The 16,822-nt window shown below is 34.3% G+C and overlaps 2 protein-coding genes across 10 annotated transcripts in view; one reads left to right on the forward strand and one right to left on the reverse strand.

Moving 5' to 3' along the window:
- Window positions 1-16,822, forward strand: part of clybl (citrate lyase beta like) — a 760,714-nt gene that overhangs the window by 556,382 nt on the left and 187,510 nt on the right. The gene's annotated exons all lie outside the window — the stretch shown is intronic.
- Window positions 1-16,822, reverse strand: part of nalcn (sodium leak channel, non-selective) — a 192,014-nt gene that overhangs the window by 135,159 nt on the left and 40,033 nt on the right. For all 9 annotated transcript variants that reach the window (XM_087266408.1, XM_087266412.1, XM_087266411.1 and 6 more), the window contains 5 exons: window positions 15,429-15,611; window positions 12,229-12,312; window positions 11,971-12,110; window positions 11,762-11,890; window positions 808-959 (listed from right to left, as the gene is read on the reverse strand). In XM_087266408.1, coding sequence (XP_087122534.1) covers window positions 808-959; window positions 11,762-11,890; window positions 11,971-12,110; window positions 12,229-12,312; window positions 15,429-15,611 — 688 coding nt within the window. The remainder of the gene's footprint in view (window positions 1-807; window positions 960-11,761; window positions 11,891-11,970; window positions 12,111-12,228; window positions 12,313-15,428; window positions 15,612-16,822) is intronic.

Genomic DNA, 16,822 nt, shown 5'->3' on the forward strand with positions numbered 1-16,822 from the left:
ATGAAGTAGCAGCGGTTCCTGCTGATCTGACGTCAGCTGCAGATGTGAATGAATGGCGGAAGAAAGCAGTTCCTCATACAAAAGGAATTTTAGACTCCCTGTGTTTGACTTTCTTTTTTATATATAGTCGAACTGTTGTATAAACCCAATATTACACTCATAGCCGTGCGATATGGCTGTACTATATATTGTAACTGGTGGGACACTAAGCACAACGCACGCCTTCCACCAGTGCCAATTTACAGCCACATTGCACTGCTATGAGGGTGATATTGCTCATATATATATATATATATATATATATATATATATATATATATATATATATATATATATATATGTCATAATTATTAATTATTGTATATGTTTTTACCCGATTTCTGTTTAATAGAAAGAAGATTTTTTTTAACACATTTCTAATCATAGTAGTTTAATAACTCATTTCTAATAACTGATTTCTTTTATCTTTGCCATGATGACAGTACATACCATTTTACTAGATATTTTAAGTCCAATTTAAAGATATTGTTTAAGGGGGCTAATAACTATTTATATATAATTATGACCTTAAAATAAAAAAAATAAATAAATAAAACTGCTTTATTCCAGCCAAAATCAAACAACTACGGCATTCTCCAGAAGAAAAAAAATATTATAGGAAACACTGTGGAAAAATATCTTGCTCTGTTAAATATTATTTGGGAAATATTTGAAAAAGAAAAAAAATCAGAGGCAGTATAATAATTTTGACTTCATTTGTATACAGTATATATCAAAATTTATTATGGATTGTGGGCAGTGACTCACCAAGCTCATTGAATCCACTGTATCCAAGTTCTTGTCTACTGAGTCCATAATCTTCCAGATCCACACACTTAAAGCCCACTGGACACTGATATCCCTCCCCGTTCGGAGAGCAGTGTGTATCCGGGATTGCTAGGCTGTTCCATGTCACTTTCCTGGAAAAAGACCAGAGTACGTTTTCAAAGAATCATCATCAAATGTTATATCTGATCAAATTAACCATTATATTGTAACAGGCCATCTGGTGTTTTCTCACAGACTAACAGTACTATCCCAGCTCTCTTTGGCAACATCCACACAGTTAGCATTTGGGATTGACAACCGTATTTGCTAACAGGTGTGACTCTAATTGCCCTGTACAGGAAACACAAGTTTAATATATGGGGGGAAATATGAAATTTCATAACCTTAGTGTCATTTCTTATAAAGTTGGGCCATCACTAACAAATTGTTAACTATAGCAATAGCACTATGTAAATGAATCTAAATGAATCTTTAAGTATTAAATGCATAACTCTTCATCACAATGGTAACCCAGTGTAACTGAAACAGCTTTAAATACCGCATCGAGTTTAACATCAAAAACAAACAAAAAACAACAGAATTAATGGTAAAAATGAAAAATGTTACATTAATAATGAATAGCTTTCAAATTCTTGACTTGTTTACATTTGCCCTACTTAATTTAATCTAAAGAGAAACAAAGTTTTGTTAAACATACAGTATGCACACGGTCAGAATATGTAAGTATTTTTATTAAATATTTACTAGTATACTTGTAATAAAAAAAACTATCTGAATTATTATATCTTCTCTGATAAAATTATTTTCTTGTTTCAAATATAAAAAACAATACAAAATATTTTGGCTGTGGGTAAGAAATGTAAATTTCAAAATATGTACATATTGCATAAATGTTATACTGTCTTTCCCTCTCGATTTGATTTTAATAAATGTTTATGTTTTAAGAGGCCCTTTTTTCAAAATTTAAGATTAGTTTTTGTGTCTCCAGATCATGTCTGTAAAGTTTCAGCTCAAAACACCCAACAGATTATTTATTATACATTTTAGAATGTTAATATTTTCTGCTTTGACCACATTGTAGCTGTTTTTTTAGCCTGTGCCTTTAATGCTAGTTCTCTCTGCCCACTGTCTCCATGTGCCTGTCAAAGTGTGCCTCAATCTCCGGCAGCATCAGATAAACAGAACAGTGACAGACATGAAGGAAGCAAAATCTCACATAATGTTTGTGTGAAAAACTAAAGTAAGACCTTTCCCAATGATTATATGATGTATTTGTTGTGGAGTTAATTCAAGCCTTTCTTCAATGAGTTACACAAAATGATGATACAACCTTTATGCACACATACAGACACACACCAACATAACTTTGCAGTGTTTTTGCATGGCAAATGTGACAGAATACACAATAATATTCACTGCTGTATGGATATTCGTTGTGTTAATGTACAAAATAAATATGATTAAATATCCACAATCCAGCATTGAAGCATCTTCTTTTAAAATTATACAGCATGCGGCTGTGGTGATAAAGACGATAGAATCGCTGTAAATCATTACAAACCTGCACTGTTTAAAAAACATTTTAAACTTGTAAAACTCATTTTTAGTTACATTTGATGATGATTGATGATCATAGCGAGCTCAACAGATATTTTAATACCAGCTGCTTTGTGCACATCCTGTCTTGTTGATATGATTATACGCAGGGCCGCCCGTGGCAAAGGCAGTATAGGCAAATGCTAAGGGCGCTGTACATCCAGGGGGCGCCAGAAATGAGCGGGGGTAAGTTGGTTTTGTTTCCAATATTCCTAACACACATTCAGTGATAGATGGCAATAACTCAAAAACCTCTTACCCTAAAAAGATCTAAAGTGTGTTTCCTACAAAAAGACAAAGCTGGTTATGTTTCACAGTCTTTTTCTTTTTTTTCGCTCGATATTACGAGCACTGCTCTGTTTAGCCTGGGATATGCGTTTAGCCAAGAGAGCTGAGCTTGCGCGGAGTGGAGCTCTCCGTAAGGGACCGTCGGATAAGTGCTTCTTTTTTTCGTTTTTTTTTTTTATTTTTTGCTTTATCTTGCTTGTTTTATTTTACACTCAACTAATTTTCTCTTAAATGAGCACAACAGTTACTAAAGTAGTCAAATGCTTCATTCATTCATTCATTATAGATCGGTGCATTCTTACATTAACACCTCTGTTATCAAACAAAACACAATGAGAGATTCATTTGCTGCTTTCACTAAATAACTATAGTAACTTTAATCAATATGTCAATAAAATATCAATAAAAGTTAAATAGATTTTATAGCTTTATTTAATTTCTGTATAAGCCATTGATTTTAATAGGTTAAAAATTTTATTTTATTGTCAATATTTTCTATTGTTTGCTATGTATTCTATCATTTGAAGCTATTTGTTGTCCCATATTTTAACATCCCAACGTTGATACTGTAGATATGACATAACATTGCTAATCATTAAATAGCTATAGTGCTATCTGTTAGTTTTACGTCAGCTAATGTTATGGAAGGGCATAGATGTTTTGGAAAATAGTAATATTAATGTAACTACCTCATCATTCCTCCCCAAGCAAATGTGTAAATATTAGATCTATTCAGCAATAATGTTAATTGCATTGGCATATTTATCTGACATTTTCCCAACTTGTAGTAGTCGATCAAAAAGCTGTTTAGTTTCTTATGACTTTACACTAGCAGTGGAATTTACTGCGATGTGACGGGGCGCCACCTGAAATCTTGCCTAGGCGCCAAATTGGTTAGGGCCGGGCCTGATTATACGCATTACTATAGAGACATGTTAATATGCGGCTGAAATCACGTTGGGGTGGGCCTCAAAATGGGAGGGAATTGGATGTCAGGAAGTTAAAAAAAGTGACTTATTGTCTTTATATAAGCCAGTTTGACTGTGGACACACTATACCTACACACAGTTCTGTTCAAACAGTTTCCAAAAAATTATTTTTATTATAGGTAATAGCCTTTAAGGGCTATTAAATACACTGCAAAACAAATGGAAAAAAGATTTTTAAATCTTTTCTCTTTGTAATGTTTGTTACCATAGCAACAGTTAAAGTGATAGTTCGCCCAAAAATTCAAATGTTCTCATCATTCTCTCAGACATTCAATATACATGTATAAACAAAATGGCACCTTAAATAGCACTGACAGCCATATTTTTATGCTTGCATTATTATAATCTTAATGTCCCTGAAAGACCAAATCATATCTATTCGAGCACCCCAGGCAGCTTTAGCTTGGGCCACAGGTGTTACTTCAGGAGGCTCTTGATGTCCCTAATGAAAATTAATGCTTTCAAATTGGCTCGCCAGACATACTTTCAAATTGTTTATTAAGGACTCCGAAATGAGTAGGGATCATTGATTGCAGTATCACAAAGGCCAATCAGAGGCACAGCGGTGGATCAAAATAGCTTTAATTATACAGTGATAAATAATCCGCCAAGGAGATCATGCCTGTGAAGAAACTGATAACACAAGCCTAAAGATACTAATAACATCATCTAATATCCATTTTATTTGAAAATGGACATGCCTTTTGATAAATACCATAAACATTTGTGTTATTAGTAAATATTGTTCACTTAAATGGTAATAAAATGACAGAAACTGAGCCTGATATATTGATAACCTGTCTTAACATGCTGTTGTTTATGTCTGTAATTGCTAGAAAAAATGTGGGGCATTTTCTAAACAAGGTCACAGTTTGTGATTGGCAAGGTCACGAGGCCTGTTCTCATCCATATTTAAGCACCTGAAAAATAAATCGTCGTGACATCAAATCTAAAAATGAATTCCCAATAGGCACAAGTCTGGTAAACTCCCTCGCAATCCCTGCGTGATTCAAACAGCAACACTTTGCCAAGGACACGTACTGTAGTTTTGTAAGATAATCAACACTGACTTTTTCTGAAATGCACTTCCACTTGCATGGTGCAAATCCTGACATATTTATATGGCAGAGAATGCTTGTTTCATATCGTCAACCCCTTTTTGAATGATAATATATTGGATGTCAGTGTAGGGTTGAGGTACTGTATATCAAAATATAAAATCTTGGAATCACTTTATTTTAATCAACAATTCTCGCTATCAACAAACCAATAACTAAGACTATTAGCTCAATAAACTACTAATTTGCTTCTTATTAATAGTTAGTAGTAGTTGGGTTTAGGTTTTGGATAGGATTACAAGCTTATACTTTATAAGTACTAAAAACTGTTAAAATCCTAAAATCTGCGTGAACCGAACAATGCTGAGGCTTTCATTTCAATATGTTGATGTACTTCCAACTGAAACCAAATATTAAGTAGTGGGTTAGGTTTTCTTTTTGCACATTATTCCATTATAGCAAGCTTAAGGAAATAAGGGGCAACCCTCAAGTTGATGTCAACAGAGAAGAAAGACCACAAAAAAACAACTTTTATTTCTGTGGATTAACGATTAAAAAGGGTAAATTCTGATTTAATTTGGACTAATTTGGATTAATAATCAAATCAAGTTGAGTTTTATTGTAATTCCGCTACATGTGTGGACATAGTGGAATGAAAATGTCATGTCTTGCAGAACCATGATACTACATAAATAAACATAATCATAAACACTACACTGGATGTAAGAGCTATCTTATAAGAGTTATCTATACATAACTAACATACCGAAGAGATAATCAAACTAAACTACTAGGTGCAATAGGTGATCTGCCTATATTTTTGAAACACAGTTCCTCCACTGCCATCCAAAACCTCCTGAAATCTCAAACGCGTACATCAAAGATGACGGAAACCCACTAGATCATGTCATTCCCTAGTTAGAAAACTTTTAAGTACTTTGTAATACTACAGTTCTGAAAAAAAATGTATTATATCTAGCACGTTTTCAGTTGTGTAGATAGATTTTTTTTTGCAATCAAAGACCGCTGGTCTCACTCTCCCATGTGCTTTGTCCTAAAGTGACTACTTAGTGCTTAGTGGTTGGCCAGCGGGCAGGCCATACTTGCATGCCATTTTAGACTAAATATTCAAAGTAGCGTGGTAAACAACGTAGGGAGCGCGTTACAGATTGTCATTATTCAAAAATGAACCAATGTGAAAATAAAACCAACTTCACCTCAGTAAAGCAAGCTAGGCGGAATAGTGTTATTTACTTAGGTTTTCTTGTTAAACTAAGAAAAAAAATCTACATTATTTATGCTGTAAAATGTTCCTTAAGAAATTGAAAATATTTACATCAATCTTTCATCTGAAGATTTCAGTGGCTTAACAACACTTCTGTGCATATAACCCATTCTTAAAACAACAAACTTTACATAAGCTTTGAGTGACTAAGGGCTTTATGTTGACGATCCATTCGCAAAGTGCAAAGCGCAGGGCGCAAATGCATTCAGGGCGTGTCAGAATCCACTTTTGCTAATATAAGGACGGAAAAATCCGCTTTGCGCCATGGCACATGGTCTAAAAGAGTTGAGCTTATTTTCTTAATGAGTTATAGGAGTGTTTTGAGAATAAACCAATCAGAGTCTCATCTCTTATTCCCTTTAAGAGCCAGTTGCGTTGCGCCATTGCGCATTTGCTATTTACATAACGACTTTGTAAGAGGAAAAACTGAGCAATTCACTAGGAAGAAAACAGTTAAACAGAGCATCTGCAGTGCGAAAATGAGACATAAGGCCTCTCATTATCTACTTTCACTTTTGCTCTCATGGAAAGGGTAACCTTGTACGCACAGACATCAATTAGCCTATAAATAACTAATTTCCTTTGTTAAGCGCAAAGATTTGTTTCAAAACTATTTCTAAATTCAGTTCTAATTTTCAGCAAATGAATAAATGAACAATGATAACGAAGTCTGGTCAAAAAACTGAGTTATTTCCAAATACACCTGCTATGCCCCATATGGTCTAAGTTTAATAAAACAAATATAAATATAGATACAATAAATAATACTGCTAATTATAATAACATCATACAAAAGCAAATTGTTATAAATGAACTGAAAATGCCTCCCGAGATGAAGAAGGCATGAAGGCAGTAGTTTTTAAATTTATGTAGGCTAGAAAATAATATGTTTAGTAATATTTTTTTTATCCTTTACATTTATATCATATATATCTTTATTATATCCTATGTATCTCCTTAATATCTTAATTATTTTTAATTTGTAAAGATATTTGCGTATTGCTCTACATCTTGTGTGTATTAAGCAGTGTGTAAGCGAGGCACACAACTAACGCTCTCTGTGCTGGACAAAGCCGGTCTATTGAAAAATCTATTATAGTTTCTCAAAATAGCAATGCACCAGCAATGCGCCTCAACACCCCTTCCTTTTTAGACCAGAAGGCCTATGGGCGCACATAAGAGCGCAAATGCATTTGCTATTTAAACAGCATGGCGCAAAACGTCAAAACGACTCTTGCGCCAAGCTGAAACTAGCAAACAAGCCCTAAGAGTTTCAAAACAGAACATTACCCTTCTAAAAGAAATACTTCAGCCATGGTGTCATCCTTCCTCCAGCATGGAAAAGTAACTCCAGTATTGCTTTAGGATTTTAAAAGGTTTTGATTCAGCATTTGCTTCTCTCTCTCTTTCTCTCTCTCTCTCTCTCTCCGTGCAGGTGCGCATGCATGCGCAAAAGGTGGATCTGCGTGAATAGCTGCGAAGAAGTACAAATCTGCATTTGTTGACAGACAGTTTGAGCTTCTTATCAGAATTATAGGAATTGTCCCCGGACAAACCATTTTTTAGTCTTATGCCTTACCTAGAATATAAAAGTACATATAAATACATTTAGATCATTTACTTTAATTATTACTTTCGGAATGTGAAGAGACTTTCAACCAGCACAACAAAAAATGTCTCTAAAGACAATCACCTATTGCACCTTTAACTATGCACATAACCCAAGACTGACTATCCAAGTACTTTTACATAAGACAAAACAGTAGTTGGGTTAAGGTATTTGGTAAAATTGCTAGAGATTTACAATAAGATCATTATAAGATGAACCGAAAGTTGCTAAAACTTTAATTTCAGTATGTTGGTGTACAGTACTTCCAACTGAAACAGAATATTTAATAGGCAAGTAATAATCAAGTAGTTGATAGTGTGAATTGTGACAAACTAAAGTGTTACAAAGAACTCTTTTCTCTTATGCATGTAGACGGATTGAGGCCAGTCTGCTGAAAAAAAAAGGCGAGCATGTGCATGACGCCCAGGCAACACAGGAAATGTTAATTATAGTGATTAGTGCTCAGCACACTCCTCTGTTGCTGATGGTTTAGGTTCTTTGTTTTAAAGCCGGCTCTGACACGCCACTCATCTGCAAGGGAATATTAAATAGGCCTGTGTTTTAAAAGAGAACCACCTCCACAGCTCCATTCACTCATGGCATTAAGACTGCGCTCAACCCTGCTTTCGTCACGGCTTCAAGTTAGGATGCTAGCGAGTGTTCCAGCTAGATTTACCGTTCATTTTTAGACATGCAGTTGAATTATCAAGCGCCTCTGTGTGAATTGAGAAATTCAGATAAACACATCTTATAAATGTGGCTATTTTTCTGTGTTTATAGGGCCGTGACATCACCTGATGAAAATGATGATCTGTTATTAATACCATTTACAGCTGCTGATGGGATTTATATTGCAGAGAACAGATGTGTGTGGGAGGTGTACAGCAACAGACGCATACTTCTTATCTCACGCCGATGCCAGGAAAAACTGCAGCATAATGTTAAATCCCCTGATTCATCCTAGGGATAATAAACCACAAGGAGTGTGATAAAACTCACCACACTGAGATAAGTTCCTGACTTCTTGAGTTATTCAATTAAATCTAAATGCTCTGATATATTCACAGCAAAGATCTTGTTTGCAAAATACCTGGACAGTGGTACGTTGTGTGTGTACAATCCAATGCTGCCCATGATGCTGAGAGTGATGTTTAAATAAATATGTAATACTGTACATGCTGCATGTTTTCCGCTAAACAACAAAACAAACACACAAGTAAAATGACAGAGGAGTGAATACTGCAGTTAATAAGGTATCTGACAATAACAATGTGAATAAGTTTGTATACGCTCTGCAATTAGCTAGAGTCATGTCATATTTAGTAACAAAGCACAACATACAATAGTCTGCTCTATGCTTTTACTCATGGATGTCTGACCTCGACACACTACGCAGAGGATATGAAGAAGATCTCTATTCAAAGAAGACAGGGAACCAGAGCCACATCTATTAGTTGCATACACACACACACACACACACACACACACACACACACACACACACACACACACACACACACACACACACACACACACACACACATGTATACATACATATATATACATATACATACTGTCAATTGATTTAAAAAAAAATTACTAATTAATCACACTTTTTTAAAAATTAATCGTGATGAATCACATTTAAAAGTCTGTAACTTGTAATTTTGGCTATTCGAATATAAAATTAATGTAAATGCAAGACAAAAACTATTTAAATTCAAAATATAATTGTTTATTAGAATTTTTGTTTAACTTGTAACACAGATTTCTTCATGTAATCAACATACCCATAATAAACCATCAAGATCCTGGCTTGACAGCCATATTTATTAGAGAAATAAAAACTCAGTCATGTTAATGCCATTTGAATTTCAAAACAATCAATGCCAATAAAGAAACGTTGATTTCCAAGTTGGATTCTAAGTGGGCTGCAAAAAAATGCCAAAATACTGGCATTGCAGACATGGAAAATTCTAATAATAATAATCATAATAAAGTATTGAATACAAACAATTGTACTCATTGCAGGGCTGGACTGGGACAAAAAGTTGGCCCTGGCATTTTGGGCCAGAGCGGCCCCTTACATCAATCAAAATGCTCCCCATCTGTGCACGCCCTTGAATATGTTTACCAACTCCCACTCTATAAAAACACAAAAGCCATTTATAGAAAAAATGAGAGTTGACAAATTAAAAACTTAAATTTTTAATTTATGTTAATTAATAACATTTAATAACATTTTAGTCAATGTTAATTAATAAAATAAAAATAAATAATAAATAAAATGTATCTGAGACCCTTAAAAAAATTTTAACTCAACAATGAAACATCAAACGTAGCTAAAATATTTTACATTGTCAATCAATCAACAAATATTTGTTTGGGCCCGAACTACAAAACTAAAAGTTAAAAAATGTTGTTTAAGTTGCACACTAGTTTGGTCATGTATAAATATCATTTTAATACCCATATTGTACAAATATTATTGTCAATATAAGCCTACATCATGCTGACGATCAAAAACACAATGTCATGATATCTCATGCGATTGTCTTCTGACCGAGTGCATCTTAAAATATACGAATGACACTCCTCATAGAGCTCGAGAAGCAGACATTCGTTATACTTTGTAATAATTTGAAAAACAAAGACTTGCACGTTAAGGAAACAGCATATGAGAAAGTTGCCGCAAGCCGTGTGGCAGATTAAAAGTAAAAACAAAACAAAAGTAAATTTATATGGACAGATAGGTAACTAGATAAAATAGACAGAAATATATTGATCCGTGCACCGCTGCATGCTGCAGAGTGCAGACGCAAAAGGCAAATGCCTGCTCTGGGCTTCTGCTATCCCGTGAGTGAGAAACAGGCGTGACTCTCGACTATTTTGACAAATACAGACCTACGTTGCACACTACACAGAGCCCAACATGGAAGTTTGTGATTGGGTCAGCCCAATGTCAATAAAGAAAAGAACCAATGGGCTGCGTTAATTGTGTAATTTTTTTTAATGCGTTAATTATTTCAAATTAATCGCATGCGTTAACGCACTAATTTTGACAGCACCATCATATATATAAATGGTAACACTTTACAATAAGGTTCATTAGTTAATGCATTTACTAACATGAACTAATTATAAACAACACATGTACAGCATTTATTAATCATAATTGAACATTTACTAATGCATTATTAACATCCAAGTCCATGCCTGTTAACATTAGTTAATGCACCATGAGTTAACATGAACTAACAATGAACAACTGTATTTTCATTAACTAACGTTTACTAACATGAACAAATACAGTAGTAAATGTATTTATCATTGTTTGTTCATGTTAGTAAATGCATTAATTAACATTAACTAATGAACCTTATTGTAAAGTGTGACCATATAAATATAGCCGCAAGGACCAATAATGGGTATTTAAATGTGCAGAAAAACTTGTGTAAAACACCTATCAAATATAGATTTTTTTTTTCTTCCAAGTAACCTGTCACATTATGTTTTAATGGAAATACGTCTTGCGCCTTATTGCGCCGGGTGTATGATAAGGCCCTATATTTTACAAAGTTGCTTGTACAGTTTTTTGGCACACAAATATGTTCTTGGAACTTCATATATTTGCAGTTGAATCACTGAAGCCACATAGAATGGTTTGACAATTACTTTGGCTCTTGTTGCTATGTATGGAGGATAAGGGAGCTCTTGAATTTAACCCAAAATATCTTAATTTGTGTACTTAAGATGAACAAAGATTTCAAGGGATTGGACCAACATGAGGGTCAGTAATTAACAGAACTTTTATTTTTGGGTGAACTAACCCTTTAATGGCCAGAACAAGCTAAGGCAAATGAAAAACTAGTGCAGACTGAGGATTTTAAAAATGTCAGCATATCAGGCAGCCCTCTTCGCTATACTTCTTTTCAGGAAACAGAAATGTGGCAAGCTGTTTAAAAATCTTGAACTTTGTTTTAGCCTGCACTTAAACATCTCACCAGTTCATTCTTCAGTTTCGTACTTCAGCTTGAAGTACAATGTGGCCTTAAGATAAATAATTTTATTATGTTTAAAGAAAGTACTAGTAACAAAATTGACTTACTCTTTTTCTGTTTCATTGGTGACGCAATGATGATTGAATGTGCCAAACATCTGAACCCCCAGGATTCCATAAAGAAGAAGGAAGAATAGCAAAAATATGGTCACACTCCAGATCTGCTCCCCTGAGCGCCTGAAAGAAAATGAATATTAAGTGGCTAAAATGAAAAAAGTCGACATTTCTAACATTCTTTGTGCTCACGGAGCTCTTACTTGAGAATGTTGGTTATCCGGCTACGTGGCAATTCAAATCGGAAATAGATTCGGAAGACTCGGATCATAATAAGGGCCCTCGGTATGCGTAACATTCCCCAGGGTGACATTTGGTCCACGAGCTCCGCTATTTCAAACACCTTTAAACAATTCAAAGGAATAGGTGGATGAGTGGAGCTACCTCTGGAGCTTGAAATACTCTCTTAAATTAAAAGAAACAATTAACTTTGGAACTAACACTGAAGACAGTTTCCTCACCTGAAGCACAAGAGAGACCCAGAGGAAGACCACCATGAAGCCATCAAACATGCACCAGCGGTCTTTAACATAGGAGTTTTCTCCCTGGAAACAGAAGCAGGTGATAAGACAAGCTGTAAATGAAAGTCCACAGGTGAGTGGCAGCTGCTCCACAGGTCTAATGAAAGATTGTGGCAGCTGTTAACAACAAAGCCAGCCAAATTTTGCAAACAGACGTGCGAGTACTTAAGGGTATTTATCCTGCCAGACATTGCCTAATAATGTGCACCCTAAGCGCGAGCCACAAAAATACAGGTGATGAGAAATACCAAACTATGTCTCTAGTTAGCAGCAGGTAAATAGTGAATAACTGTTAATAACAAAGACAGAGACTCGAAGTCTTTCATATTTCAGAAAGAGATGACCACCAAAATTTATACTTATAGAAATGTATGTTTTAGAAATTGCAATTGGTTTCTTACAGGGTTTCACTAGTTTACTTTAGACTTTTATGATTTAAAATGTTTGGTTTTAGGGGCAAGCTGTTATTTTTCCTCACTTTTAACTATTTTCTCCTTTACCCACTGTACATTCCGATCTGTTAAAAAATCCAGTAGTTTCACATTCTCTCAATATTTGGTCCCATATCTGTTTTTTTTTTTTTTTTTGGCTGGCAAGCTGGCACCCTCCAATGCCCTATGACAAAAAAAAAATCATTTATTTACTGCCTCATCTAAAAATACACTATTTACTGACTGGATTAAAGAAGGAATTGTTAATTGTATAGACAAAAAAAGCAGGTATATATATATATATATATATATATATATATATATATATATATATATATATATATATATATATATATATATATATATATATATATATATATATATATATATATATATAGTTGAAATCATAATCATTAAACCCCATTTAAACTTTTTTATTTAAATATTTCAAAAATATTTCCAGTATGTCTGATATTTTTTTTTTTACTATTTTTTTCAATAGTCTACAGAACAAACCATCATTATACAATAACTTGCCTAATTACTCTAACCTGCCTAGTTAACCTTATTAACCTAGTTAAGCCTTTAAATGTCACTTTAAGCTGTATAAAAGTGTCTTGAAAAATGTTTAGTAAATATTATTTACTGTCATCATGGCAAAGATAAAATAAATCAGTTATTAGAAATGAGTTATTAAAACTATTATGTTTAGAAATTTGTTAAAAAATCTGCTCTCCATTAAACAGAAATTGGGGGAAAAATAAACAGGGGGGACCAATAAATTCAGGGCGGCTAATAATTCTGACTTCAACTGTATGTACATCTAATGACGGAAATAATAAAACATTTGCAATTGGATAAAATCGGATTCTCAGTAAAAAAAAAAGGAGACAAATTTTGTGAAATCTGACAAGTTACCTTTTATAAATTATTTTAAAGACATACATTCGACAGAACTAACTTAGATATAAACTCAAGATCATTATTTTGTGTCCTTTTTTTTAAAGTATTTTTTTTATATTTTCTTCTCTTTTTTGTTATAATTGACTTATTGTACATATCTTTAAATATTTTACACTCTTATGTAGTGTTTGTATATGGTATTGTTTATTGTCAATTGTTGTGTAAATGTTTGTAAATTGGAATTTGTAAGTCAGTGTATTTGAAAGTAAAAAAACAAAGAAAGATATTTAAAAAAATAAATAAAATGTTTGGTTTAAGAAACAACAATAAAGCTTTTTTAAATGTTACAAAAATGCACTGATGTGCTCTTTTGAGATGTCAATTCATCACATTATCCTGTAAAAAACACACATCATGGTTTAAAAAAAATACTAAGCAGAAATAGTAAAACTGTTTCCAACATATTATGTTATATAATATTAATATATGTTTTTATATAAAAACATACATTATGCAACAAATCGGAATATCAGAATGAATGATCATAAAACTCTGAGAACCAAAGAAATAGCGGCTACAATTTCAGAAAATATTTTTAGAAACACTCAAAAATCCAACCAAACCCAATTAGTTAATGATGGTATACTGTAGCATGTATGCTTATGTTTAAAAGCACAAACGTTCCACACTTTCTTGAACTAAACGTGAGGTTATAAATGAGCAGTTTTAAATAGACTGCAGCATGTCACACAGCATGAACACCGCAGGCTCTGTCATGTTAACAACCTATTGACAAATGCAGCTGGGGCACAGGAAATGACATCAGAAGTGTGACGTGCTCAGGTTTGTTTGAGTGCAGACTGTCTTCACACTCCAGTGGACTTTTATTGATGGAAAAAACGATTCAACTTCAGTGACTAAATCACCTGTTCACCCAAGACATTTGTCCAGAAATCACCAGAGCCTCAGTTCTCAGCTCTCCCACTTTATTAGTATTAGCCACAAACATGCTTTATTAAATAGACAGCTTAAAAAAGGTGTAAAAATCCGGGTTTATTAAATGGCAACTGGCAGAGACTGAATTTGGAATATTGTTTACGCCAAAGAATGTGATGAGACATTTAATGATGAAAATCGATGCCCTAATACACAACAAATTATGATTCATTTACATCTACATCAGTGCTTAGATTACTGCATTAGCAACTGTTCGAAATGCTGTCTCCGCTTCCAGAATACACCTAATGACCGAAAATATGCCCACTAACAGTGATACAGAAAACAACAAGTCTGATTTTCTCACATCATAACAAGCACTGCATACAAATGGAAATCTAAAACAAATGCACTGGCCTAATTAAGTGAGTTCAGGTCACTGGCACTAATATAAAAATGCTGTGCGTTACTCTCCTTCAATAAAATTCAATTGCATGTGTTAACTTAGCATATAATTGCTGCAAGGTTAATCACCCTGTCCTCATAAGATCTCGGAGCTAGAAGAACAAATTACTCTATCTTCTACATGAACCTTACTGCTTTCCTTGCCGAGAGCGAAGATAAAGTAGTAACTGAACAAAATTATCTCTTCACTATTACAGGAATATATATATAATAGTACAGGAAGTGAACCATTCAGTGATTCAATGTCTCCATGCAGTTGTTATTCTTGATTCACCAGTTAAACAGCCCACACATTATTTAACCGCTTGCCTGTTTCAACAGCATGTCCAAAGGACACAGTCTTTTTTTTTCTCCCCTCATTTTATTTCCGTTATAAATTGTGACAACGCTGATTGAGTGTGTTACCTTGATGATGCCCCTGATATGCATTTTGGCGATCATCTCTGCGGTGTACAGGAACATCAGCAGTGTGTCCAGGGCGAAGGTGACATACTGTAGGGGAGGGTAGTGCTCAAAGGTCTTAGGTGTATTCATACAAACCGAAATAACACTGATTATGGCACAGGCCCGCAGGAGAGAGTGAACCCACTGAGAACAAAGAACACAATCTGTTTTAGAGTGTGGCACATGATTTCAGCTTTGCACCTTGTCCTAACTAAGCAGGTAGTTAAAAAACATGTCTGTTCACAGTAAATTATTTAGGGAATAGGAAATAGTCCGAAGGAAAGGAATTAGCTTACCTTCACCATCCTAAGTAGACTAAAAAAGGCCCTAAATAGGTTTGAATGTGATTTGTGTACTGCCCTCACTCAAACTCAATATCAATTTTATAATGCTAATGCTATGTGTGTATAGTAGGATAGCAAAAGGCAAATTTCAATCATGAAACAATTGACTCTAGATCAAACTAAACAGCGGTAAATAGAATGCTGGGTTTTCTTGCCACAAATTTCACATTGCTCATAATTTATTCTGGTTAACTATTGACTGTGGGATTTCATGTTCTGGTTTTTCACACTGTTCACACTTGTGTTCTACATGCCCTGGGTCAGGTGTAGGTAAGTTCAGTTTTGGAGTGGCGCAAGTTTACAACTGATGTACACTTAAAGGCTAGTTACAGTCACACCCATAATGCACTTAGAGTTTGTGCGGCAAAAGAATTTCCACATTTGACCACAAGATGGAATCGTCCCAAGTGGCACACTTTGCACTATGTACTTATGCACTTACACACTCAACATCATAGTATATGTATGTAGTGTCATCCCAAATTGAACACTAATGGGTTTTTACTAAGTGGAAATTCAAACCGTGTCCCAGATTACGTTTGACGGTTGCCAAATTAAGTGAAAAAAGTGACCAAAGTACCAGCTAATACCTGCCATAAGTATAACTGCATTCACTATCGGCAGTTGGTATGATCTTGCAGGAGAATTTTGCTCCCAGAATCCAAAAAAAAAAATAAAGCTCCTCTGCCCCTTCCGCTACATGAGCAAAGCTCCGACTGTTGAGCACATGAAGCGTCCATCATTTCACACTTTTTTTAACGGTTGAATAAGGGCATCATCCGGGTATTTAAAGTGCACTTTTTCTTTTTGAAATAAAAAGAATATTTCAGCATGAATGCACTACACACACTATTTATACTACAAAATGGCATAGAATAGTGCACAGGTATGCGATTTGGGATGCACCTTTTGTTTCATTACTAACAGAGCTATTAGTACTACTATTTACATAACTATCACAGTGTCTGATCAAGAAGTTAAAAACGTAATATGCCTGAGGTATTTATGAAC

The sequence above is a fragment of the Danio rerio genome, chromosome 9, assembly GCF_052040795.2.
Source record: "Danio rerio strain M-AB ecotype USA chromosome 9, GRCz13ab, whole genome shotgun sequence".
NCBI lineage: Eukaryota > Metazoa > Chordata > Actinopteri > Cypriniformes > Danionidae > Danio > Danio rerio.